Consider the following 26,640-nt stretch of genomic DNA (forward strand, 5'->3'; position numbering starts at 1 on the left):
TTTGCCATGAGTGTATTCCTGACCATTTGAGTAACCAAAACGCCTGGGTTTCCGAGGCTACATTTGAGTGACGGAAGTCAGGTATGATACCTGACGAAGACCCACAAGGGTCGAAACATTGTTCCGTTTTGTCAATAAAGACCATATGGGAGCTTAAGATCGGTGTGCGGACTTCCTTCCTTCTAAACTGTACGTATTTCCGTTCAGCACACGTAGAATGTATTGAGATGTCCGTGCTTCCCTTTTGGATTCTATTTCTACATTTGAGTGACCCCATGAGATTTTCTCTAGCACCACACTCAGGCCAAAACGTCAACATGCATGATCTTATAATCTATTGCGGGATGAACAGTACTGATTTTGGTGATCCCATAGCCTTTCCACTAGCACCACCCTTTGGCCAAAATGTCCAGTTGAGTGAAAGGAGCAGCCCAGCCTCTAAGGGCTTTTGGACTCTAGTCTTGTCCCATATCATTTGATCCCAATTTGTAAACTGGAAGGAAAAGCCTGCATGACATTTTCATCCTCTTTTTTGATAGGTTTACAACACGTCTGTGCTGCTATTTTTACTCGTCCCTACTCTGAGTCGAGTTCTCCTCTCCTGGGATATAAACAGAATTGTGTGAACAACTACCTCAAGTCACGAATGCCTTCCTTTTGGTACACATTTTATGTGTGGCATTTACACAGAGAACAGACAGAGACCATTCAAAATACGATGAAGTTGCTACAATGGATGGGTGAGTGGCTGGGTTGTGGGGGGATGCGGCCCCGTCTGCAATATCTGTGTGACTTTTCTAGACAGAGCTCCATGGAGAGAGAAAAGATCAGGAGAAAGCAGAGCATCATGAACTCACCGAAGCATTTACACAGCTCAGTGGACTGAGAGACAAAATACGGTCTAAAAGCTCAGTTGCTCCACACACTGCAAGTTTACATAATCCGTTCCAGTGTGGCTGTGCACATGAATGTGTGAGTGAATGTGAATATGAATCTGTGCGTGACGTGTGATGACCTTTTACCAAGTGAGTTCCATTGAGTTCCAAATTCCATTGTACTACGCAATAAATTCCACCTGATGGCATTTGCAGCTCTATATAACATGTTTAAAAATGTTTTATTAGTGCATGATAAATGTATTGCATTAACATGCATTTGAATTCTCCAGGCTTATTTATTAATTATTGTCATTATTATCAACATTATCCTGACACAGCAGCTGATGCCCCACGGTTCTGCAGGTTAAATGTTTCCATCTGTAATTAATGCTACACAGTGAATTATTTGACACAGGGAATGTTTACAGGCCTGAAACCATTGCCTTGTCACTCATAGTGAGTGAGTCATTTGCAACACATGTAATTTCATATGCAAAATCACACATTTGAGTGTGTGTGTGTGTGTGTGTGTGTGTGTGTGTGTGTGTGTGTGTGTGTGTGTGTGTGTGTGTGTGTGTGTGTGTGTGTGTGTGTGTGTGTGAGACAGACAGACAGACAGACAGACAGACAGACAGACAGACAGACAGACAGACAGACAGACAGACAGACAGACAGACAGACAGACAGACAGACAGACAGACAGACAGACAGACAGACAGACAGACAGACAGACAGACAGACAGACAGACAGACAGACAGACAGACAGACAGACAGACAGACAGTGTCTTATAAGAGGATGGTGAGAAAACACACATGCCAGATGGGAGGGGGAGAGAAAAAGAGGGAGGTTAGGTGCAAGTGTGCAGCCGTGACAGTAGCCAGCCAGCACTCTCTGCAGCAGGCAGGGATCTGTGAGGGGCAGAGCTCCACTACAGAGCACAGCCGCAGGGCTCCCACTGCAGCCCAGAGGACACACACACACGCTGCACGCACACACACGCACACACACACACACACTAGTATTATACTAGTATTATATCAAAAGACACGCTGCTGCCTCTCAGACCACTGGAGGAACAGACGGGACACAAAGACAGACAGATTAGGAGAAGAAATGCCCGGTTGGGCAATTACAGAGGCGAGGTGAGAAGAAGTGGACCAAAGTGCGTTTCTTCAGACGTATACATACAGAACTTTTATTGCTCAAGGCACTTCACGGTTCAGGCTCTCCTTTCTGGAAGTTCTTCAATAATTCATCTTCTGCCTCTTCCCTGTCTGTGGACTTTTTTTTTGTTTGTTTTGTTTAATGCCTGTTCCTCACAACAACCTCAGAACACGTGTGTACACTTCAGTGAAACGCACATGTTTGGGAATAACTGTCGGACTAAACAGATACCTGGAAGGAATTGTATGATATTAAAAATCATTCACCTGGGTTGGAAAAGTGCAGAAAATGCTCAATCTTGTAAATGACTTTCATGCTTATCTCAGTTTTTTCACTGAAGATTTCCTCAAGAAGACATTACGACCTCAAATCTCATAAACTATTAAATTGTTTCTCTCCTATTGGGACAATTCCTTGTTGCATTTTATATTCCTATAGAGTTTTTTGCATTCCTTGTGTTGACATTATTTGAAGCCATATTGGAGGATAGTGGATTCATCTTCACTCTTGAAGCCTTGGCCCCATCACCCGCCACCACTTGCTTTGGGATGGCTGGTTGTACCAGCCTCTGCAGACAGGGAGTGCTCAAATTAATCCAGTCTCTGCAAAGACTTGTGTCAGGAACCCTCACGAAAGGTACTGTAATGTCTAGCCTTAATAGCTTAACATTGTTTTGTCTTTCACCAATGTATTTGCCCATGTTATTGTTTACTGTATCTTTATTTTATAGTTGGATGTGTCTAATTTAGTTTCAGCTTGTAGCCTACTCATGAGTAGCAATCCTATTCAAAGAAAAAGCCCTGAAATTCTAAATGTGGTGGCACCTGAAATGGAGTTAAAATGATGCAGAAGACAACGACAATCCTTTCAAAACATCTGCCATTCTGATTTGAAAATGCCTGCTTGCTGTGTCGGAGTCGGGATACCAGTTTATTGATTAAACCCGCAGGCTGTCTGATGGACCAGCAAAGACATGATGTAGAATGCTCTCAGTAATTGAGAGAGGGGGGGGGGGGGGGGGGGTATTTCAAGGACACCACACCAGTTTGATATGCATTAGGCCCCCATTTCAAACATTTTGAATCTCTGGGACCACAATCTACAGTGCAAAATCCCCAGTGTCAATTTAACTCTGAAACTGAACAAAATGGCTGGAACCAAAATGGAACTGTGCTGGTCCATTTGGTTCTTAACTCTCGATCATTTAGCTGGGGACCCCCCTGACCTCATGTTGAGAAGCAGTTTTCTATAGCCTCAAGAACTGAGTGATGGGTTTACTGTAAGTTATCACCACCTCTTTCCTCTTTTAATTTCATTCCGGTAACAGTGATACACAATAAAATCCATAGAATTGATTTAACTCTGACTGGACAAACGGGTCAATTTGGTTCCATTTGTAAACTCTCAGCGATATGGAATACTGAGGATTGTATTGTACTCTATAGAGTATAGAGTCTATACTCCTTCCCTTCGCACTTTGATGGAAAGATGGAACCATTTCTAGTCAAAGTATTAGATCCAATGCAGAGCCAAGCACACATTCTTTGTCAGGTACCTATCTCTATTCATCTGGTGCACAGGTGAGATGAGGGTAGCAGTGTCCCCTACTGGCCTTTTTTTAGACAGAAACAAATGATGGTTCATTTATAATCTGCCGTACAACGGTGTCGCACATCAAAAACTGGCTGATCTACAAGCTCACAACATGTCAGCACAGTTCAGAACTAGGCCACGCCGAGACACGCACCTGCACAAATGATTATTCAAGGATATATGCAGCAGAGCTGCTATTTTCAGAGGCAGAGACTGCATTCCGTTTCCATGAGAACTCACATTTTCATTTGAGTGCGGCATTCTATACTCAGTCAATACCACCCCATGTAGACCTCAATAATATTACATAATCATATAGTTCAATAAACATCACCTCTTGCCTCAGTTGTGTTCATACTTCATACATGTCTGGAGAGAGCAATGTAAATGTGACCTGAGGGCCTCAGGGAGTCAAGCATACAGTAAGACTTTTTACTTTACTCTAAACAAACACTCTAAACAAAAATCCCATAGACTTGGCTGACATATGACATGATCTTCAAAAGCCATGCATTGGAGGGGCTAGCGCCCCTCAAACAATAACTCAAATAATGATGGCATCAGAGCTGAAATTAAATTGAGATCAAATGAATTAAAGGGAGTCTCTGGTCATACCTGTATATTGCTGACTTATACAGAATATTGTCCGGCACTGAAACCCTTAGGCTGTGTGTATCTTGGATTGATCCATCTCTGAGTCTGTCTGTATTGCCGAGTTGATGCACTATGTATAACAGTTGATTTAAAAGTACAAGTGACAAGAGGTCACTTTCCTTTGGTATGTTATGGATGAGAGTCAGAAGAAACCGATAAAAGAGACAGTGATGGTTATGGAAGCTGTCAGATATAATCTATCATAAATTATAACTGTGGGTATTAATCATGTTTTAATCAAGCCTAGAGTTGCCATGTCCTCCCACATGATGTTGCTGTACCTGTCTCTCATCCATCAAGCCTAGAGTTGCCATGTCCTCCCACATGATGTTGCTGTACCTGTCTCTCATCCATCCAGCATTATTAGTTAACCCATTCTGGGCGGGGACCCCTTTTGGTGTTTTAAAGCATTATGTTATACTTTAGCTATTGAAAAATAGCAGAAGAATAGCAGAAGCTCATAGCGCGCCACTGAGTGGCGCGCTACGAGCTTGTAGGTCTGCTATTTTTGAAAAATCGTGAAAATGCGGCACAGATCTTTGAATATATATTCTTTCAGAAGACGTTTTTTTATTTTTTTTGACGTCAGGTCAAAATGGGTTAAAGGCATCTCAGCTTTGTTTCAGGTATTATATAAGTGTTTTTATGAGTGCTGCTTAACAATGATTAAATATTTTAGCACAGTGCAAAATAGACCCATCTCTTCATATTGATATACCACCAGCGTGATTAGAAAACGAAGAATGTACACTCTCTCCGATGATGCACCATTGCACATGCATGTTTTAAACGATAGGCAGCTGTTTTTGGAAGAACAGGTGATGATTCCCTACATTGCTTTAGAAATGTCTGACCTTTTACATTGACTAAATTAATATCAGATCACTCATCTCAACTAAGAAGTTTCATAATAATAATAGCAATAATAATGAAATCATTTCCCCATCACAATTATATTGAAACTATCACTATTACTCGATGTTGTAAGATGATAAGAGCGCCCCTCACTTCACACAGGTTTTTATCCTTGCTTGCTCAATGCTCGGCCAATCTCTATGGGGTACACACAAACACACAAAGCTGGGCATAGGAGGGGCTAGCTACTAGCGTCCCTCAAAAAGATAGAGCCTATTCATCATCATATTGTTCATTATGTTTATGGCATGAGGGGGAAGTCACAGATCCACTCCACACAGATTGGTTTGATTTACCCTGTGTGTACCCTCTGCCAAGTAACATAACTCAGCCCCAGAGAAGCAAGAGCATCTCTCTGGAGAGATCACCTTAGACTTGTCATACTGTACATTATATGCATGAGGTTAGAAATGCATATTTTCAGGTACTTCATATATACACGGTAAACTGAAAGCTAGTCAAAACAAAGAGATGTGCAATACTTTTTAATGGATTCACTCCTAAATAATTGCTGTGTATTTATAAATAAGGAAATAGTGCATACAGTGCGTGTTCGTGCTGAGATCTTTAAACCACTGTTATGCATAAAGTATGCATGCATGCTTTGTAACAAACATTGTGAAACTGTGTGCATGTGTCACCCACACAATGAATGCACGCATATAAACCCCGCAATTATCCATAAATGGCTGTGGAACGCCTCCTACATGGTTTCACAACTCAGCTATTTTTCTCAAACTTGTTCATTCTTCATAAATGATGGACAAAAATAACACTAATAGACATGGCACCTTAGTGGCTCACCTGGTCAGCACGCATATCACACAAATAAGGCTATAGTAATAGTATTACTATAGTCCTTCCCCCAAGACTTCCTGTCTGACATTAGCCTAAATGCCCTTCACAACCATTAAATCTTAACATTAACCTTGTAACCAGCTACCACAGTAGTTAAATTAAGTGCATTAACTTTTCACAGTGTGTTCATCATCTACCCTAATCACCCTCACACACACTGCTCTCTACATTTCTCTGTAGCTGTAAAAGGAGTGGATTGAGGAGTGTCTCTGCTTTTAATTTTTAAATAATCTCTACCCATTTTTATGTAACACCTCCCTGCTCTCCTGTTTATTTTTATCCCTCGCCTTCGCTCACTCTCTACTCTATTCTCTGCATTCGTTTTCCATTTCCTTCACACTTGTTGTCATGGTTTGCATAATTAGACCCCATCATTTTTCATTATTCTGGCACTGCAACATTGTGGTCTGGTGTACTGTGATATATTGCATGTTGTACCAGCCACCAGGGGAATGGGTTATATTATATAGGCCTACCATTGCACAATGTCAATTATCTGATCTGATTGTGTCTAGCTATGCAATCAAATGCAAAAACCCTGGCAGTGACAAAGAGGAGCTTACATTGCTGCCACCTGTTGTCCAAAAAGTAGAATAACAATCTCGCTAATATAGGCCTAGTTGTGACTTTCCACATTGTGGAAAGTCACAATTGTGGCTTTGTTTCAGTATAATAATAGTAATGTCCTCAAAAGTTCCTTTGTAAGGTCACCTGTGAGGCTGTCAACTCTCTGCTCACCAATAGCACATGACAACAAAAACGCTTTCAAAATCTAAAAAACAATTATATTTTAATACAGGGGTATGTTTACTGCAATCTGAGATGTAAAAGGAAGCTGTGACTACCGACTATGTGGGTGATATATAACTTTATAAGTGATATAATTACAGTTGTATAAGGTATGTAGGCCTATATCAACTGTATAGTTGCTAGGTTCAACAAGGCAACATCTATATTGTGGCTTTCTTCAGGGGAAATATTAAACATGAATTAGCTTTATTTTATAGAGTCATGAATGGACATTTGCAGTCATCTCTGACGGGATTTGGTAGGGACAGAGTAAAATGTGTAGAGTTCAGTTGGGGAAAGGGATGCTGAGGAGAAGAGACACAGAGAGGGGGGGGGGGGGGTTAGAAGAAAGAGCACATGTAACTAACACCAGGGACTGAGATTTACTGAATGCGCATGCTTGTATAGACCTTGGTGGAAAATAGTAGGTTTCTCATAGTAATCTCAATAATTAATTCACCACCTGGATCTGGATGTTTGTGTTTTTTCTTCTTCTTCTCTGTGTGTGTGTGTGTGTGTGTGTGTGTGTGTGTGTGTGTGTGTGTGTGTGTGTGTGTGTGTGTGTGTGTGTGTGTGTGTGTGTGTGTGTGTGTGTGTGTGTGGTTTCATGTTTTCTGCCTGATGATAGGAATTGATGATTTCACTGTAAACACAATTCCACAAACAATAGCACCTGGCACCTCAATCAGATTGATTACCAAGAAACCTATACAACTACATTGGCCACAGGTGTCATGCTGCAGGCAAATGGAAGCAACACGTTAACTTGTTGAAGATTACTCCAGAAGACTGGGTTTAATCTATTAACCAGCCATATCCACACACTGGGGAAGAGCCACTGTCCACTAGGCCTACATAACAGTTCTCTTTAGTGAAAAAATGGACTGCATGGTAAATGGACTGCATTTATATAGCGCTTTTATCCAAAGCGCTTTACATTATAATGTACACAATACACATTCACACACCATTGGCAGAGGAAACCATGCAAGGCACCAACCTGCTCATCAGGAGCAGTTAGGGGTTCAATGTTCTGTTCAAGGACATTAGCCAAGAGGAACCGGGAATCAAACCTGGAACCTTTGGATTCCAAGGACGGCCGCTCTACTCTACCTCCTGAGCCACTGCCGCCCGCACTAAGAGTTTTGATTTCAGCCTAAGCCCAAAGGTTTGCATTAGCTTGATGACACCACCAGAGCCCTGACGAGAGAGTATAGAAATGTGATCCTTGAAATCCTTGAAATATTAAGAAACAATCTTCACACCTATGAGGAAGAAGTTAAGGCTGCGAGAGCAACACCATCCATCCTGCTCCCAGTATGATCTTGGATATCATACGAGAGCAACACCATCCATCCTGCTCCCAGTATGATCTTGGATATCATATGCCCTAAGTTAAGTGTTAATATATATATATATATTTTTTTAAAGAAATCACCAAAGAGGATTAGAATGAATATCCACCGTGATTTGTGCATTACACTGGACTAGTGCCCACCCATTACACCCACCGCCCTCCTGAGGGACGTGTGTGACATAGTCAGTCTCAGAATCCTCTCTTAACAAAGTTAAACAAGTCCATGGCCAGTGGTACCTCTCCTCTCTTAACAAGTCCATGGTCAGTGGTACCTCTCCTCTCTTAAAAAGTCCATGGCCAGTGGTACCTCTCCTCTCTTAACAAGTCCATGGCCAGTGGTACCTCTCCTCTCTTAACAAAACCATGGCCAGTGGTACCTCTCCTCTCTTAACAAGTCCATGGCCAGTGGTACCTCTCCTCTCTTAACAAGTCCATGGCCAGTGGTACCTCTCCTCTCTTAACAAGTCCATGGCCAGTGGTACCGGTCCTCTCCTAACAAGTCCATGGTCAGTGGTACCTCTCCTCTCTTAACAAGTCCATGGTCAGTGGTACCTGTCCTCTCCTAACAAGTCCATGGTCAGTGGTACCTGTCCTCTCCTAACAAGTCCATGGTCAGTGGTACCTCTCCTCTCTTAACAAGTCCATGGCCAGTGGTACCTCTCCTCTCTTAACAAAACCATGGTCAGTGGTACCTCTCCTCTCTTAACAAGTCCATGGTCAGTGGTACCTGTCCTCTCCTAACAAGTCCATGGTCAGTGGTACCTCTCCTCTCTTAACAAGTCCATGGTCAGTGGTACCTGTCCTCTCCTAACAAGTCCATGGTCAGTGGTACCTCTCCTCTCTTAACAAGTCCATGGCCAGTGGTACCTCTCCTCTCCTAACAAGTCCATGGCCAGTGGTACCTCTCCTCTCTTAACAAGTCCATGGCCAGTGGTACCTCTCCTCTCTTAACAAAACCATGGTCAGTGGTACCTCTCCTCTCTTAACAAAACCATGGTCAGTGGTACCTCTCCTCTCTTAACAAGTCCATGGCCAGTGGTACCTCTCCTCTCTTAACAAAACCATGGTCAGTGGTACCTCTCCTCTCTTAACAAGTCCATGGTCAGTGGTACCTGTCCTCTCCTAACAAGTCCATGGTCAGTGGTACCTCTCCTCTCCTAACAAGTCCATGGTCAGTGGTACCTGTCCTCTCCTAACAAGTCCATGGTCAGTGGTACCTCTCCTCTCTTAACAAGTCCATGGCCAGTGGTACCTCTCCTCTCTTAACAAGTCCATGGCCAGTGGCCTAATCAGATTATTTTTTTTCATCCATTCAATTAGATATGACTTCCAATATGTTTGTAGACGGGGCCAGGGACGGATTAACCCCCACGAGGGCCCCTGGGCCGGTAATATTTGCAGGGCCCCCATAGCGCACATGCGTGCGACATTTTCGTGTTTTTATTATCTTTTTAACCTAAATTTAACAAAATCAACAGCCAATGAAGGGCCCCAGGAGCACTTTTCAGGGCGTCAAACCTAGTACCTCACGGTCCAATTTCCCCGAAGGGCCCCTGAGAGCCAAGGGCCCCTGGGCCACGGCCCCACTGGCCCAATGGCTAATTTGTCCCTGGACGGGGCCCGTTTTGCCAAAAATAAATTACACAAATCATGACCGAATCTGATTATAATAAACACATTGAGGTGCCTGACGCAAAAAGCAATTTCACTTCCATTGGTGCACCACAAATGCTATAAATCACTGTTGTGTTTTTCTCTTCTTCACCAGGTGACAATGTCCACCTGGCCTACAGGGCACAGCTCCGTGGATTTGTCTATAGTCAGAGTGCAACTCAGAAAGAGCTTTCACTTCTGCCCTATGGGGGCAACAAAAATGTCAAACAGTTTCCCCAATCCCCCCGCAGCTTCCTCGTCTCCCGACACCCCAGACCCCACAACACTGTCCAGGGTATAGACAACCTGGGCTGGCGGAGATCTGCGTTCCGAGAAGCACACTTTGTATTCAATTTGTATTCATGATTTTACTAATGTGTGAAACAATGTGTGTGTGTGTGTGTGTGTGTGTGTGTGTACTGTATGTGTGTCTCGATGGAAGAGCAAAAAAGTCAGAGGGAAATGTACAGTATGATAAATGCAAAGAACAAAGCCCTCTGAGCCGTTACACGCTTTGCATTAGCCACTATATGCCGAGTGGGGTGGGGGGAGGGGGGAGGTACTGCAACAGTTACTGATGTTATCTGACAACAGGGCAGCAAGAGAAAAGAAGAGGAGAAAGGAAAAAAGATGAAAGAATAAGGGGAGTGGCAACAGAAGGGCAATGTGTGTTTGGAGAGAGAGAGAGAGAGAGAGAGAGAGAGAGAGAGATCAGTAAACCGAGAAACACCGTATGAGAAAGAAGGACATTCATCAGATAGATCTAAAGCCACTGAGGAGATAAAAGGAATGCCTCTCAAAGATACTGAGCAATAGATGGAAAAGATACAAAAGGCTTCTGACAAAACAACCTCAGAAATACATAAAGGACTACTCTCTGGGCTGCTTGAATAGGCTGGTTTCCACGGTGACAACATGGGTGCAGTGGTGGGCACTTTGACCATGCAAACCAAGCAGAGGAGACCCTCCAGAGGTACGTCAATGATCACCAGAAAGACAGGGAAGACGGATAAATAGATGCAAGCGATCAGATAATAATTTGCGTCGGTGGGAATGCCCATCAATGATTATTGATTAATGTATTTTTTCTCTATTGGAGAATGACACATGCCAACTGCCAAATATTTGCAAAGGTCCATTAAATGAAATCGTCTTAACAATGAAGAGCTCATAATGATATTACTGTGGAATGAATACGCCGTATTGGGGAAGTTCATTTGTCGGTTAGCCACATTTGATCTCCTTTTACCTAAACCTGAAGTGGTTTACAAGTAGCAATGTTAAGAAATACAAGAAATGTCAAAAGCAGCAGAGCGGAGTGTAAATATAGCTAGTTGGACAAAAACACAAACCTTACTGAATGAATGGACAAAAACACATACACCTTACTGAACGAAGGGGCAACAGAAGTGTGGGAGATGGGGGGCAGAATCAGTGGTGTGAGACAGATATTACATTACCATAATGGCTGAGGGATATAGAACATGGCATAGATAGACCATTACCATGGTAATGGCGGAGGGTTATAACATGTCATACATGCAGATGCCCTTGGGAAAGACGAAGATCAAAACCATCACCCCAGAGTCCAGGGTGATGGAGTCAGCGTGAGTGTCGGGGGGGTTGTTTGAAGAGCATACTGTGCATTAACACTCAGCTCACATATCGTACCTCTCTCTGGGCTTATGCTTGAGAACCACGTTGCCATGGAGACTGGGTTGTGGGGGCATAAGTGGAACGCATGAACAACTATCAGCTCTGACTACACTGGATGAATGATGAAGTTATACAGCAGCACGACGCAGCAGTAAATGACTGTATTATACAGATAGACACGTGGAAATATACCAGTGCGTCTCTGGCCTGTTGACATTACATAAAATAGACCACTCAACTGAAACATAATCGTTAGGCAACGTTGTCAAGGTCCTGCAGTGACTGCTTATGAAATGTTTGCTTGCACTGTACTGTAAGTGGATGTACAAGAACAATACAATATTAACGCCATTCAAAAGTTTCATCTCATAAGGCAGTGCATTCTTTCCTTTGAGAGAAGAGTAAAGACGAATAACCAATTCCCTTGTGCATATAGTTAATCAGAGGGATTGATCTTCAATTTCATCAAGACTACTAATTAAAGCTGTCATGGCCTTAGCTTTAATAACGACCATCCCTGGGAATTCAAAAGCACTGATTGTGAAGGGCATCCCAACAATACAAGAACATTAGGATATGATAAACTAATAATGAATTTCCTTCATTCATGCTTGAACAAAATGTTCTAAAGTGTGTTCAAAATAAACTTCAAATGGTTAGATGTTAACGGGTTGGGTCATGAACAATGCTCCAAATTAAAATGTAATGTCCTGCATCTCAATGTTCTCTAAAGCTGATCACTTATCTACAGGTTTCTCATTCACACTTTGAGCAGCACCACGACAACCAGCACTTACTCTAATATCCATCATCATCATCGTCAGTAGACCACTGGGACAGCTAGTGATGAAACATGCCGTTAGCTCTGTCAAAAAAGATGCTGAGGAGCACACTTTGTGTTGAACATAAAGTGCTTTATGGCTATTTCACGGTTTGTCCGCAGTAGTAGTGCAAGTGAGAAAAACGGAATGGGAGGGGCGCCCGTTTTTCCGGCGTGGGAGGCCGTGCCTTTGAGGGCCCTCCCAAGAGAGACAAAATGGCAAAATGCCCCGATGGCACGAAATGTGCCATCGGGGGCAGGGGTGGTGAATGTGATTTCCGGCCATCGGTGGGCCCTTGCTGGCCCGTCGGCCTCCCTTTAGCCGTTGTTTTTTCTTTTGTTTGTTTGTTTTTTTAAACCGGGGCAGCCCACACACTTACCGGGGCCTCCTCCCTTCCCGCTCGGCACGTCAGCATTCCCCGCTGACAGGTGGGAGTACAGTATGTGCAGTGACAAACATCAAACTGTGCAACATGCTTCCCTCCCCAGTTACGACAGTGACTGGTCTGGGAAAGAGGCACAACATTTTTAAGCATTCAGTTCTTTATGTTCAAATTTGCAAACAAATAAAATATGGTGACAGCCGTGACGCCGATGTTTGATCTCAAGAGGAATAGAAACAGTCATGAACTTAATGTGAAAACGTGGAAAAGTATTTAATAGTCCATTTGTTTCATCATCATTCTAAAGATCCAGTCCTGTCTCACACCTGACCTCAGAAGACATTCCTATGAATATAAGTCACATCTGCGCCTTACATTAATTTTGAGGTCATTCTCTTCTATACTTTCTAAGCCTTAGTACCGCTATGTATACTAGGCCTATACGGTACACCATGTACACTATGCATTGTAGTTTCTGGCCCAGGTGCCAATTGTAAAGTTGTTATTTATGGCGTATTTTATATTAAACACATTTCTCAGTAAGATTTGTATAGATTCCTAACTGCTTGTTCCTTTTTGTTGTCTCATTCTCAAGATGTGAAAGAAAAGCTTTTTATTCATATTATAATCTTTTTTTTTTATCAGCTGCGAAGCAGAGCTGGTCAATAACCTCTGGGGATGGCTTCCGCTACCAATTTCTGATTGGATGCTGTAGTCACGATATGGCGTCCTGATTGGCTGCCTCGTCTCTAGGCAACCAGACACTTTTAATGCCAGCAACAACCTTAGAGTATATATTAATAGAGACGGCACCCGGAGGAAACCCTGAGGCGAAATGGACATAGTGGCCGAATTTGTTAGTGCAGCTCGAGCCAGCGCTGGTCCGTTGACTATCATTGCGCACGTTCATGTTATTGGGCAAATCCATCCCAGAATGCACTCTGTTCCTACCCGGAAGGAGGAGTGAAATCGCCTCATGCGCTTTTTAGAAACTTAATGGCAACAACCCATCGTCTAAAAACGGTCGCAGCCGACCTCTCAGCCAATGGGATAGCTCAGCCAATGGGTTTGGGATAGCATTGCAGCCAGCAAGTTGCAACAACAACCCACTAGTCTTTATCACGTCGTGCGCCAATGTTATTTCACCAAGGGATTCTAGTCTGCGGACGCCACAACCTCCGCTGGGACCCCTGCTGTACCCGCGAACCCCCACGCAGGCTACAAATGTATATCTGTATTTTGTTTGGGTGACAAGCTAGATTTGCAGATTCTATGAGTGAAACATTAAGCGACCAGGTCTATGAAAACAAACCCAAAAGAAGCAACCAGTTTCACCACTTGAGCCCTATTACATCAGCTATTTTCAAAAAGAATCATGAAAGCAAGTCCAAATAAGCAACTCCTTCAGAAATAAGCCCAAACTAAAGAAACGCACAACTATGAATATTAAGCTATGTTACAGGAAAACTAGCCCAAAGTCGATTATATTAAGCAGAAATGGCAACACTGCAAACCAGCACGGCAGGCTGCTGTTTGCAAACAACTAGACACAGATATTTACATTTCATAGCACAATTCCGCGGATATAAAAGGCAGCTGGTAATTAATTGATGTTTATCAATTCTTGTTTTAGACATTTTCACACCTAGGTTACAACTGGACAAACTGCTATTTGAACAAAAGAGACAAGGTCTCTTTAACCTCTATGCTATATGTTCCACTTGAACTTTTTCTCTCCCACTTTTCCTGATAGTTTTGACCTCTTGTTCCTGCTTTCCTCTTCATGTTGTAAGACGTTTCCAGCTGACTCAATTTTTCCCATCACCACTGCAGCTGTCTCTGTCATGACAGCTTCAGAACATCTGTGGTTCACCCAGTTCTACCACAGGTGTTTGTGGATATCCGTTAAACAGGTGTTATGTTTTAATAATGCACATTAAACACATTCAACATCACTATGCATGTTTCTCGTCTCTGTAGATAGGACAGATGATGAGCTGGAGATGATGACCATGGTGTGTCACCGACCTGAGGGTCTTGAGCAGTTGGAAGCACAGACCAACTTCACCAAGCAGGAGCTACAGATTCTCTACCGTGGATTCAAGAATGTGAGCACAACCATCTCATGTCTGTTAGTTTGATAGTTTTTATGTTTTTTTTTTTAATTGCTCTGGTAGTGTCAGGCTGTCAGCAAACAGACTTTCTTCGTAAGCACGGCAGACATATTTCAGTTTGACATACAGTAGCATAAACAAAATGTGCCTTGAGGGTTATTCGAGACATTGCAAAACAGTAACAGCCCAGATCATTATAATTAGCCTCGGCTAGCTAGTCATTAACATTTTGTTAGCCTCGATCAAATCACTTTTGATATTGTGCAGTCGTCTGACAACAGCAACAGAAATGTGTCAATGACACAGACACTGTCACCAAATCTGTTACCTAAATGTACCTAAATCTGAAACTGCAGATGGTATATTAATGCTAGCCATTGAGATAATGCCAAGTAGTTTCCTTAATTCTCTTTCAATGTATTGTATTGCGGACTTAAAAACAACAACAGTTGAGTGTTGTTTTCCCACAGGAGTGTCCGAGTGGTGTGGTGAATGAGGAAACATTCAAACACATCTACGCTCAGTTCTTCCCCCATGGAGGTAGGACACTGTGTTCACCCATGTTAAACAAGAATATTATAACCTCAAGACTTCATATAGCCTACAATCGTCTTCTTCTTTTTTTCTTGCAGATGCAACCACATATGCACATTATCTATTTAATGCATTTGACACAACAAACAACGGATCTATTAAATTTGAGGTAACAAGTAATATTTAGAAAAAATATATATTGATTACATATTGCTTGACGAAGTCTCTCGCCTCAATGTTCTCCACCTCTGTCCCCGTCTGTTGCTGACAGGACTTTGTAATGGGTTTGTCAACACTACTCCGGGGATCACTAAGAGAGAAGCTGGAGTGGACTTTCCACCTTTACGATATTAACAGAGATGGATACATTAACAGAGAGGTACAGTATAGAAGTGGAAGATGTGCAATTATGTTATGTTATAGGTGTCACTATACATGCCATGACAAAACATTGTTTCCTACATTTCTTTCTTTAGGAGATGACCGAGATTGTAAGTGCCATTTATGACATGATGGGCAAATACACCTACCCTGCGCTTAAGGGGGATGTCCCAAAACAGCATGTGGATGCTTTCTTCCAGGTTAATTCACCTACAGCATGCATGTCATAAAACATGTTCTCAGTCCAAACATCTCATTATCCTATACAAGGTAATTTAAAAATCACACCCGTGTGAACTGAGTGGTGCACTGAGTGACGTCACACACTAACCATAGCAACCATGCTCACCTGTGCACGGACACGTACACAGGTACACAAACATTGCACGGACACGTACACAGGTACACAAACATACAGACAAAGCTGGACATTGGAGTGGTTTGCACCACTCAAAAATGTAGACACTAGGGGCCCTATTATGCGTGTCTTAAGTACCAGGTCTTATGACTTAACTTAAGACCTGGAGGCGTGGTCAATGCCGTTTGGCCACTCAGAATAGCCAAATGGCATTGATCACGCCTCCAGGTCTTAAGTTAAGTAATAAGACCTGGTACTTAAGACACGCATAATACTGCCCTAGGGGCCCTATTATGCGTGTCTTAAGTACCAGGTCTTATGACTTAACTTAAGACCTGGAGGCGTGGTCAATGCTGTTTGGCCACTCAGAATAGCCAAATGGCATTGATCACGCATCCAGGTCTTAAGTTAAGTAATAAGACCTGGTACTTAAGACATGCATAATAGGGCCCCAAGCGCCTTAATTAACATGGGGATGTCACGTCATCAACATAAATGGACTTAACTCTATGGAAAGTACTTATATTGAATACAAAATGTTAAACTAATAGGTATTATAATTGTGCAATTAATTTCGATTAATGAATGTTTCTCGACTATGAACCGTGATTTTATAGTCGAGTTGTCAGGCAAACACCGACTTGTCGGTGTTTGTCCTCGTCGGCTGTCACCTCTCCGTGTAGGAGAGGCCTCTCCTGCTGCTTTTCTCTGTATGACTGTATGGAACAGTGCAGCTGATGCTGGTGAATGGGAGCTATATTGCCTTTAAAATACATCACCACGATGAATATAGCGCATACAACGTAATTATGTTTAATATACTGTTTTTGTTAGGCAGAAGAGGAGGGGGAAAACACTGGTGGTGGAAGTTGGGTGTGGGGGCCTCTGTGGCTGACAGTGGGGCAGAGAGAGAGAGACCATCAGCTTGGATGAGCAGCTCTGCATTCATGTACAATCATGAGAGACAGCTGACAGCTTTTGATCAGAGACAGCTGATCAAAAGCAATCAAAAGTTAAACTAGTCTCAACTTTAAAACTGCTATGTTTGGCCAGTAAAAGTGCTCTGACCAATGCCTATTAAAATTGGCTGCTATGCGGTTGCGTTTGTCATTTCTCATCATATGGTTTCTTGTAAAAAGGGGTTTCATGTAAAAAGGTTTGTTTTACGGCACATAGTGTGAAAACTGTGAATGTGCCCCATCATGCCACATCATTTTGAAATATTTCTGCAAACACTACTAGTATATAAATGTTTTATCTTTAGTCATTTATATTTAAGGAATTGTCCTCCAGGCAATTGTAATTTTGCAAATTGTTCTGCAAAATGTATTATTTACCACAAATATTGCTCTCAATATGATATTCCGATCTACTCCCAAATCTACTCGCATATCAGGGGTCCACAATTTAGCTATACTAAATATGATTTTCTTACTAGTTACACTATATAGTCTACGCGTACAGGAATAAAGATTCATAACCAAGCTTGACCATACTGTTCTTTATACTACCACTGATATAAAAAACATCAAATGTGTACAGTATTGTACCATGAAACATCGAATCAAAGAAGATATGGTACTGTGGGCAATGGGCATAAATGTTGACCACTCCTTATGACAAATGAATGGCTGTTAAAGTGTTAAAGGTTGCAATGTTTTGAAAACACCACCAACCTTTAATGTGAGTTCACAAATTAAACCTCAAAGAGATTGCTTTCCGCTTGAAAGTAATACAATTGTTTTGTTTTGTTTTCTTTGTTTTCCCATAGAAAATGGATAAAAACAAGGATGGAGTTGTCACTTTGGATGAGTTTGTTCTGGCATGCCAGGAGGTATGTTACCATACACATAGTCACATACATACACACAAATGCAATACACAGTTGACAATTAAAGGACCGCTGCATAGAATGCCCACTCCACTGATGAAATGGCCATGTAGAGGTTGTTGAAGCAAATAATTTGCTTGCTGTACTCAACCTAAGTGATCGATATGCAGAGGCTAGAAATAAAACCACAAGCTTTGGATAGTTCTTTGTTTATCCTGCCCTCCTGTTGCTCATGTTTAACCCCAACATCCAAAGATGTGTGTGTCTCTAGATTGTTTACATTCTACAGATCATTTTACATTATACATCAGCCCTCCCTACTGTCCGGGTTATGGGACAGCAGGTTGACATTTCCCCCCAAAATTATAATTTTAAATTCTGTCATATGTTGTCATACAACAAAGTATAAATCAGGCTTATGTGGTTGAAATCAATATCAATCAATATGTTGGCTTTTGTGGGCCTCAAGTTAAACTTCCAAAAAAATCTTAATAAACTGTCCAACACCTACCAGCAGCAGCGTCAACACCAGAAAGCATCTTCCATCAGTGCAGATGATGGCATCGTGTCCTCAGTTGCTCCCATGTCTAGTATGAAAATTAAGATTGTAATTAAGACAGAGTGCAATGTTTGTCAATATTTAATAGCATAGCTCACAGTTGATTGTCCTGCATATACTATAAGCACTTTTACATTTCTGTACTGTTAGTATTTTGGAAGCAAATAATAGCTCTTCGGACCGTCAATGTAGAAACAAGCGGGGAGGGGGGTGGTTCACACACAACACAGGAAGTGGCACTAGATTCATGTGTTGTGAACTTGTGGCACTAGTAACAAGTAAGACGCGCGAACGCGGGAAGCGAACGCAGCTCGTAAATTGTAATAACAATTAGAATAAATTACGTACAAGTCTTTTTTTAAAGATTATATATATATATATATATATATATATATATATATATATATATACAATATATATATACAATTCCAATAGCTGTTACATATCTAAGTGAGGCTGGTTCTTGAATCATTTTTCTTCCTTTATTCCAGGATGAAACAATGATGCGATCCATGCAGCTATTTGAAAATGTGATGTAGGAGGGGACAGAAGACAGACAGACAGAAGGGGAGAACTCAGGCTGTGTGTACTGTACAAAGTGTACATGTGCGTTGATAAACATGTGCAACCCATTCAATCTCTCATCCTACTCTTATCTTGCCCAACTTGTGCTTTTCATAGTGCTGGACGCACTATGACCACAATGGCCTGAAGGGAGGCTCTGGACTGGAAAGAAATACTGATCACTCTATAGAACCAGCATTATACTCTCAGCTCTTTATGGAGTTGTAACACAATACAGCGTGACTCATCTAACTAGCAGACTTGGACATGGAACCTTTTCTTAGTCCTCCCATCAAGATAGGTCTGTTAAGATGGAAACACTCTTTAGAAGTCTGCTTCAAAGTGAGGAGATATTTCAAGTAAAGTGTTCATTATGACAAAAGAAATAGCATGCAAGAGGTTTTGAAATGCCATCTAAAAAGCTTTGTCTGAACGAGTCTTAGTCTAAGATAACTATTTATTTAATGCATAGTGGTTGACGGATATCTGGCATAAAGTGAAGTGTTGTGTTATGTTTCAACTGTTCCAATGCTTTGCTTTTGTCTGAATGCCAGTTATGATGCATTAGGAATTCAAGAATATTCGAGATTTCCTTTGTACGTTTTAACAAGGGTAATGTTGTGTGCAATAGTACGTGCATTAAATTATCATGTACTGCATCTTTTCCTGGTTGCTTGCTTGTCTGATATCTAATAATGTATAATGCAAGTTTGACTTCTGTATCAAAATGAAGTGCACATTGGTCATATTATCCAACACAGTTCACTGACTCTGAGCTGGTGGTACGAGACGGGTAGAAACTTTGTATGTCCATATTTCATCTATTTGTAAAGTAAATTAGTGAAAATACGTGCTGCAGCTATCTTTCAAAGATGTTGACATTTAAAATATCTTTTGCCTTTTTAAATTACAAACTTTCTGGAATACCCCAACCCAAAGTATCCCTAGGGGTACTATAGCACCCCATTGAGAAGCACTATGGTACTGAATATTGACTTCTCCTTGGGACTGTGGAATATGGACAGAGAACCCTTCAAAACCTTGCTTAAGCCTGGGTCAGGTGCAATGTTTCAAATACATGGGCCCACAGGGCTGGACTGAGACAAAAGTTCGCCCCAGACATTTTCGCAAAATTGTCAACCAGCGTGCAGATACTCTACTGACTTTTCGGGGCGAGGCCCATACAAATACTTGAAATACAAGCCCTTAACATCACCACATTTAGTGGTTAATGCATGTGTTGTATACACAATCTACAAAGTAACTAGTAATTTAAGATTTCTAATAATTGTAGTGGCGTAAAATTACAATATTTACCTCTGAGATGAAGTTTAGTACAAGTAAAACTAGCATTGGAAATACTCAAGTAAAGTACAAATACCTGAAAATTGTACCTAAGTAGCTACAGTACTTAGGAATAATGACATTATTTTTAACAACATTTTAAAAGGATTTAAGTCTTGGTCCTTCAAAAGTGTATTAAAAGGTTTTAACAGAAAAATCCACAGTATGCCATGTTGCCAGGTGTTTTTCTAGCCAGCAGATAGCACTTTGCCTGTCAATCATCGCCCCTGTATTTCCTACAGCTTTAAGTTAAAAAAAATCACATTATTATTATTTTGGTTTCAGTTAATGTAACCCAGTGGATAAGGCAGGACAAAATTATTTTAGTCAAAGTTTTCTAGTTGACTATAATAACCATGGCCTGTGTAAATCGACATTGTTAGACATGGGTGACAATGGTTTATGTTGTGTGTGACGACAGACCACAGCTCTGGTCAGCCTATACAGGGTGTTGTGCTGAGAGATGTAGGCAGCAGTAATACTTGCAGACAGGAAGATTGACAGACAGATCGACAGACAGGCAGACAGACAGGCAGGCAGATACACTCACACACACACACACGGCCATCAGACAGTTATGTTGCACTGGACAGTGCATCTTAAAGATGGACCAGTGGGTCCATGTCACACTGCTACCGTGGCAGTGGGAGACAATGTGTACTCCTTTATAGCCTATGGGCACAGCCACTCTGTGCCTGACTTTCACGGTCAGATTAAGGTGTTCATTTTCAACACAGTGGCTTTGCGTTGGATGAAGTTGCCCCATGTGCCAACTGGAAGAGAAGATCCCTCTGAGGTTCCCTCAATGTACTACGGCTATAAAGCTGTGTTGATAAACTATATCATTTACATCTGGGGGGGAGTCGATCAAGAGGGACTATGCAATATTCTTTATGCCTTTGATGTTCACACCCTAAGATGGTTCAAGCCCAAGGTTTCTGGGACTGATCCAGAGGCAAGGTTTGACCACTCTGCCTGTGTTTTGGGGACGTTCATGTATATCTGTGGGGGACACAACGAGCTGACCACATTCCCTGATGATATCTACAAGTTGGACACCGCCACAATGGTTTGGTCTTTAATTAACAGGGGAAATCCAGCACCTCTAGCAAAAATAAAGAAGCCATTCTATTCTGCCACCATTATAGGGACAAAGATTTTTTTATTTGGGGGCGCATGTGAAGATCGCCAACAACACAACATCAGAGTATTTGACACAGAGACCAGTCTCTGGCTTAACACCCCTTCTGCACAGCAAGAAGCTAAGTGGTATCATTCAGCCTTTGCTTATAATGGAGAGCTGTACATAATTGGTGGATTCAACATTTCTGGGAAAACTGGCCTTCAGAAATTCAATCCTGAGACCTTCTGCTGGAATAAGAATCACATCAAGGCGAAAGGACAAATGGATTCAATTATTTGTGAAATGAGCTGTTGCATGGTGGGAGATCGTATCGTCGTCTTTGGAGGACGATCCACCAAAGACGTCTATCACTATCAATGCACGAGAATGGATGATCTGAAAATCTTAGACTTAAATCCTAGTCTGAAGACATTAAGTAAGCTAGTAGTTATCCAATATGGTCTGGAGCAGTCAGAACTCCCACACAACATCAGGTGGGAACTGGCAGCCATGACCTTCAACAGCAACAGCTACAAGCTAATAGTAAGCAGTGGCGAATTTAACAATCTGGGGGCTCCCAGCAAAGATGAAGGGGACTACTGCTCCTCTTCGCGGCTCCTCCCCTCATGGCTCTTCACCACCGACACCGACGGACACCACTGTGGTTGTAGTGATGTGATGTGATGTAGTCCCACCTTTCATTTCAGCATTTGAGCATCACTTCATTACGGAGCCCCTGAAGGGACATTAGGAAGTAGATTAGTTTCATCACGTTTCTTCAATGACCCTTCAAGTTTGTGAACACACTATTAACCAAAGAGAAGGGAGGAAACCTGAAAACATCAAGGCAGGAGCTGGAAACATCTTTGAAAATAAAGAGCAGATAGCTATTCCATCTGACATTCCACCAATCAAGGAACCTGAACATCAAATGGGCATTAATCCTCCCACGCAGTGAAGGGCGAGAGCTTCAGCCCCAGGGCCAAATGGAGTGTCTGTCTGTAAATATTTTTTGTAATATAAAGTCCAAGTGACAATAAAAAAAATCACACTTTGTGTGAAGTGAGGGGCGCTCTTATCATCATTCATCACATTCCGTGCTCAGCCAATCAAACCATCACAAAATCACTTTTAGCGTCATCACTTTTATCCTATACTTTGCTCAGCCAATCAAGTGTCAAGTCCTATTTTCAAGATCTTCAGCTGGAGATTGGGATAATGGCAGTATGTACTACCTCCCCATTGGCATTCACCATGGCGATGGAAGTCATTATAAGAGCCTCCAAGTGGGTGATGGGCGGTGATCGGCTGACGTCCGGCTACCGCCCATCACTATATGGATAACATGACAAGAGAAGCTGCAACAGACCATCACTGAGCCAGAATGAAATTCAACAATGGTAAACAAAAAAAATCGTGCCATTTAGGAGATTTAGTGTTTGACCGGCTGTGTGGGTATAAAACACTGAGGAATGCACTCAGCATAGATTTTTTTTATTTGATTTTTATATATTTTTATATATTTTACACTACTATCAATGGATATGGTCATCCTATTACGGTAAGAAAAATCACACCCGTGTGAAGTAAGTGGTGCAACTCCGTGTGGGGGTCCCCGGGGGGGGGGAGTGAACTGAGTGGTGCAACTCCCCCCCCCCCCCCCCCCCTCCCCTCTCTCTCTCTCTCTCTCTCTCATTAGCAGGCAACAGTGCAACACTATCTCTCTCTGTTTCTGGCACAACAGCGCCACTTTTGCCCCTACTGGTACTCTAAACGGACATACCCATGCAGGCACCCACACACAGTCACTTAAGGAAGTGGTTTGCACCACTTAAAAAAGCCTAGTCCGGAATTCCCCTTTAAGGACTCTGATCGGCACATGAACTCAGGCAAGAACTCATCAAAGGCCTGGAGGTCATTGACAAATACATGCTGCCTGGCAAGATGAAAATCTGGTGCCTGCAGTTCGGATTACTACATCGCCTTGTGGAGTTGAGAAGTTGGAGAGGATGATTAGCTCTCATCTGAGAAAGTGGTTTAGGGGCCCCTCGATGCCTAAGTAGTGTAGCCCTGTATGGAGTTCAAATGCACCAAAGTGAGATTAAATGGCCCTGACAGAATCAAAGGACACTGTAATCCGAGCTGCTGCCCCAAACCTGGCAACAAGAAGGAAGTGGACTGTTAAGAACGCGGCACAGCAGGCAAAATCTGAGACTCTCCCAAGGACGGTACACCTGGAGATGCAACTAAGTAGGCTACTCAAGGGCCTGCCTGCAGCAACTCTGGAAAGCAGGAGAACCACTAGCCCCTTTCGGGACCCTCGGTTACCGTTTCTGGCCGACGGTACCCTAGGGTCCCTGACAGCTTATTAAGCCCTCCATGGGATGCAGATGTACATACTCTCTGTTCGCGGAGAGCCGCGGTGCCGCTTGAGTGTTGGTGAGATGTTTCAAAGATGCATAACGCAGCTATAGGAGACAACGGAAACGTGTACGAAATCACATTAACTGCCGATGCCGTTAAGTATTTTTAATCTTTTTTTAAAGTTTTGGCTTCTCTGAAATTCTCTCCTCCTCACTTCCCATGTCCCGCCTCCCACGACACAACAGCATTATAAACATCCTGCATGTACGCGGTCGGCCAATCAGAGGCAGTAACTAGGACGTGCAGCTAGCCAGTCGCCGCTCGGGGGGTGGTACAATGGGAAGTCAACAAGGAAGTCAAGGAAGTGAGGAAGAGAGAATTTCAGAGAAGCCAAAAGGCAGGCTTGCATCGCTGTTGCCAGCCAGGGTGTTCTTGCTGCTGTTGGTTTCATTGTGAACAAGTAGCCTAAGCAGAGTACAGTACTGTATGCATGCATAGTTGCATACCCTTACCTACTGGCAGGTGAAAACAAGCACCCAGATAAGCATTTCAATGCCTGATCTGCATGTGTACAAGAGGACAGCCAACACGGTCCACCCCCCACCGCGAACGGGCGCGGTGCGACCTGGTGCGGTACAAACGGGAGGAATATATATATATATATATATATATTCCTATATATTCCTATATATTCCTATATATAAAAGGAATTGGACCTGAATATATATATATATATATATATATATATATATATTCAGGTCCAATTCCTCATGGGGGCAGAGATCCCTCCAATTCCTCATGGGGGCCGAGGCCACCTGGTCCCCACAGACTCTACGTCACTGGAGGGCTTAATAAGCTGTCAGGGACCCTAGGGTACTGTCGGCCAAACTTCAGAAACGGTAACCGAGGGTCCCGAAAGGGGCTAGAGAACCACCATCAATTTACCGCCCGAAGTAACCAACTCAGCCAACCCAATTGTATTTGTTTAAGAAGGGCAACAAGGACACTAAGTTTCCAGTGACACTGTAAGTTTCCAGAAAAGTACAAATACTTGAAAATTGTATAGGTACAGTAGGCTACTTAAGTAAATTGACTGAGTTACTTTCCACCCTACTAGCCTCAGATATTGTGAAGCCTCTTGTTCTGTATTCTGACCATCCAAAAGAATATACAAACATGAACAACATTAACCTGCCAAGTGCCAACATAGGCTACAGCATCATGGCATCTGCTAGGTTGCAACTAGCTCTGGTCCATAGCCTGGACTTCTCCTGCAGTCACCAGAGTTGGTTGCAAGCTCCAAAACGTTGACACTGACAGCCCATTCATGAAACAGAAAAGTCCTATCTGATGTGATTCTATTAAATTAAACGACGATAAACTCACCAACATTGCAGCTGTAGCCTTTCGGAAAGCTTGTGTTATCCTCTTTGTCTGTCAGTCTTTGTTTTTGTTTTGTTTTTAGTCCACTGCTGTCTGCTGATGTGTTATTATGCGCACATTTCGGCCATAAACACAGTCCGTGCACTGGCGTGCAGATTTTTCTGTGTCAGTGTGTTGGATTTTAGAAGCATGTACTCGTTTTCCTGCCATTTCATAACAGGTGGTACCGTGGTACGCAGGACGCCGAATGGTTTACAAAAAAATGCAAATTGCCCTGCATATTAAATGCAATTAATGTCATAGTGTTTAACGTGCAGGGTGTGTGATGCCTCATATTTCATTAAAATAGCATCGTTGATTCGTTAGTAATCGTTACAATGCCAAGGCAATTTTATAACCATAACTGTGGGGAAAAGGTATTCATAAAGTAAAAGTTCAGAACACCGTGGCCATGGTGGTGACGCTGAACGTCACCCTGCTTTACACACACCATAGGCACATGCTCCATTTACAACGTTAACGTCTACATAAACGCACAGATTTCAAATATAAAGTGCTCACCCCCGGTAGTACAATTGTGTTCGGGCGGGTATTAGCACCCGTGCCTTCCGTATCGTTCAATAAAAAGCATTTTAATCCGATCGGTGGCCATTTTCTCAAAAATGTATAATGTACCAGAGTGCAATACACCTCCCAGCCGATAGGGTAACGTAGTTGTTGAAACCATATGGGGTAGACGTTTTACCAGCGCCCTCGCGTGGTGAGGGGAGGGAGTTCGGTTCAGGGGTTCTCAAAGTCATGATCCCCGAGTGACGCACACGAGTCTGACTCATAGGGTCTGACTCCTCGTCCTGGAACCCCACGCGCCCTGGGACCCCCAGCCTGGGACCCCAGGGCGCGTGGCGGCGTGGGGTTCCCGACTTCCCGTTCCAGCATATTATGTTCCAGGGCTCAAGAGCTGTCATCATCAAATTACATTAGAGACCCTTAATCACGTGTATAAATCTAACCAAATGGACCCACCCAGGTCAGGTTCATTTGTACACACAATTCAATTCAATTCAAAGGGCTTTATTGGCATGAGAAAACATACGTTTACATTGCCAAAGCAGAAAGCACAATACAGCAATACAATCAAAACAAAAAATATGTACATTTGAAAGTCAGAATCTTCAATAGATCAATTTCTACACACACTGAAAACAAAACGCCTGCGCGGTACCCGAGAAACACACTGTTAAATTAACACTGAGGATTTTACAGTGTGTAGATTTGTGAAATTGTGTCCGATAAAATGATAAATATATATATTTGAGAATGACGTCTGTCTGCTTGGAATGGAACCAGGCGAGGGGAGTGGCGG

The 26,640-nt window shown here is 42.5% G+C and overlaps 2 protein-coding genes across 4 annotated transcripts in view; one reads left to right on the forward strand and one right to left on the reverse strand.

Moving 5' to 3' along the window:
* The window catches only part of LOC306927965 (uncharacterized protein), an 81,042-nt gene extending 55,498 nt beyond the window's left edge, over positions 1 to 25,544 (reverse strand). Inside the window, exons 1-2 of one of the 2 annotated variants that reach the window (XM_079507863.1) lie at positions 25,281 to 25,544; positions 18,452 to 18,527 (exon numbers count right to left, since the gene is read on the reverse strand). In XM_079507863.1, coding sequence (XP_079363989.1) covers positions 18,452 to 18,479 — 28 coding nt within the window. In that variant the 5' untranslated portion in view covers positions 18,480 to 18,527; positions 25,281 to 25,544. Of the gene's footprint in view, positions 1 to 18,451; positions 18,528 to 21,591; positions 22,267 to 25,280 lie in introns of those variants that run through there. The other variant, XR_013790619.1, reaches the window with a different exon arrangement.
* On the forward strand, positions 2,565 to 19,052 carry kcnip1b (Kv channel interacting protein 1 b). Of its 2 annotated transcripts, none has more exons than XM_079507861.1 (8): positions 2,565 to 2,680; positions 14,703 to 14,830; positions 15,307 to 15,376; positions 15,469 to 15,539; positions 15,642 to 15,749; positions 15,847 to 15,951; positions 17,881 to 17,943; positions 18,991 to 19,052. In XM_079507861.1, the coding sequence occupies exons 1-8, from the start codon at positions 2,593 to 2,595 to the stop codon at positions 19,036 to 19,038; spliced, it is 681 nt and encodes a 226-aa protein (XP_079363987.1). In that variant the 5' UTR covers positions 2,565 to 2,592; the 3' UTR covers positions 19,039 to 19,052. The 2 variants fall into 2 exon arrangements, with proteins under 2 accessions (XP_079363987.1, XP_079363988.1); XM_079507862.1 differs by lacking the exon at positions 2,565 to 2,680 and adding an exon at positions 10,764 to 10,836.
* Positions 25,545 to 26,640: the final 1,096 nt, after the last annotated feature.

The sequence above is a fragment of the Electrona antarctica genome (assembly GCF_951216825.1).
Source record: "Electrona antarctica genome assembly, chromosome: 8".
Lineage (NCBI taxonomy): Eukaryota > Metazoa > Chordata > Actinopteri > Myctophiformes > Myctophidae > Electrona > Electrona antarctica.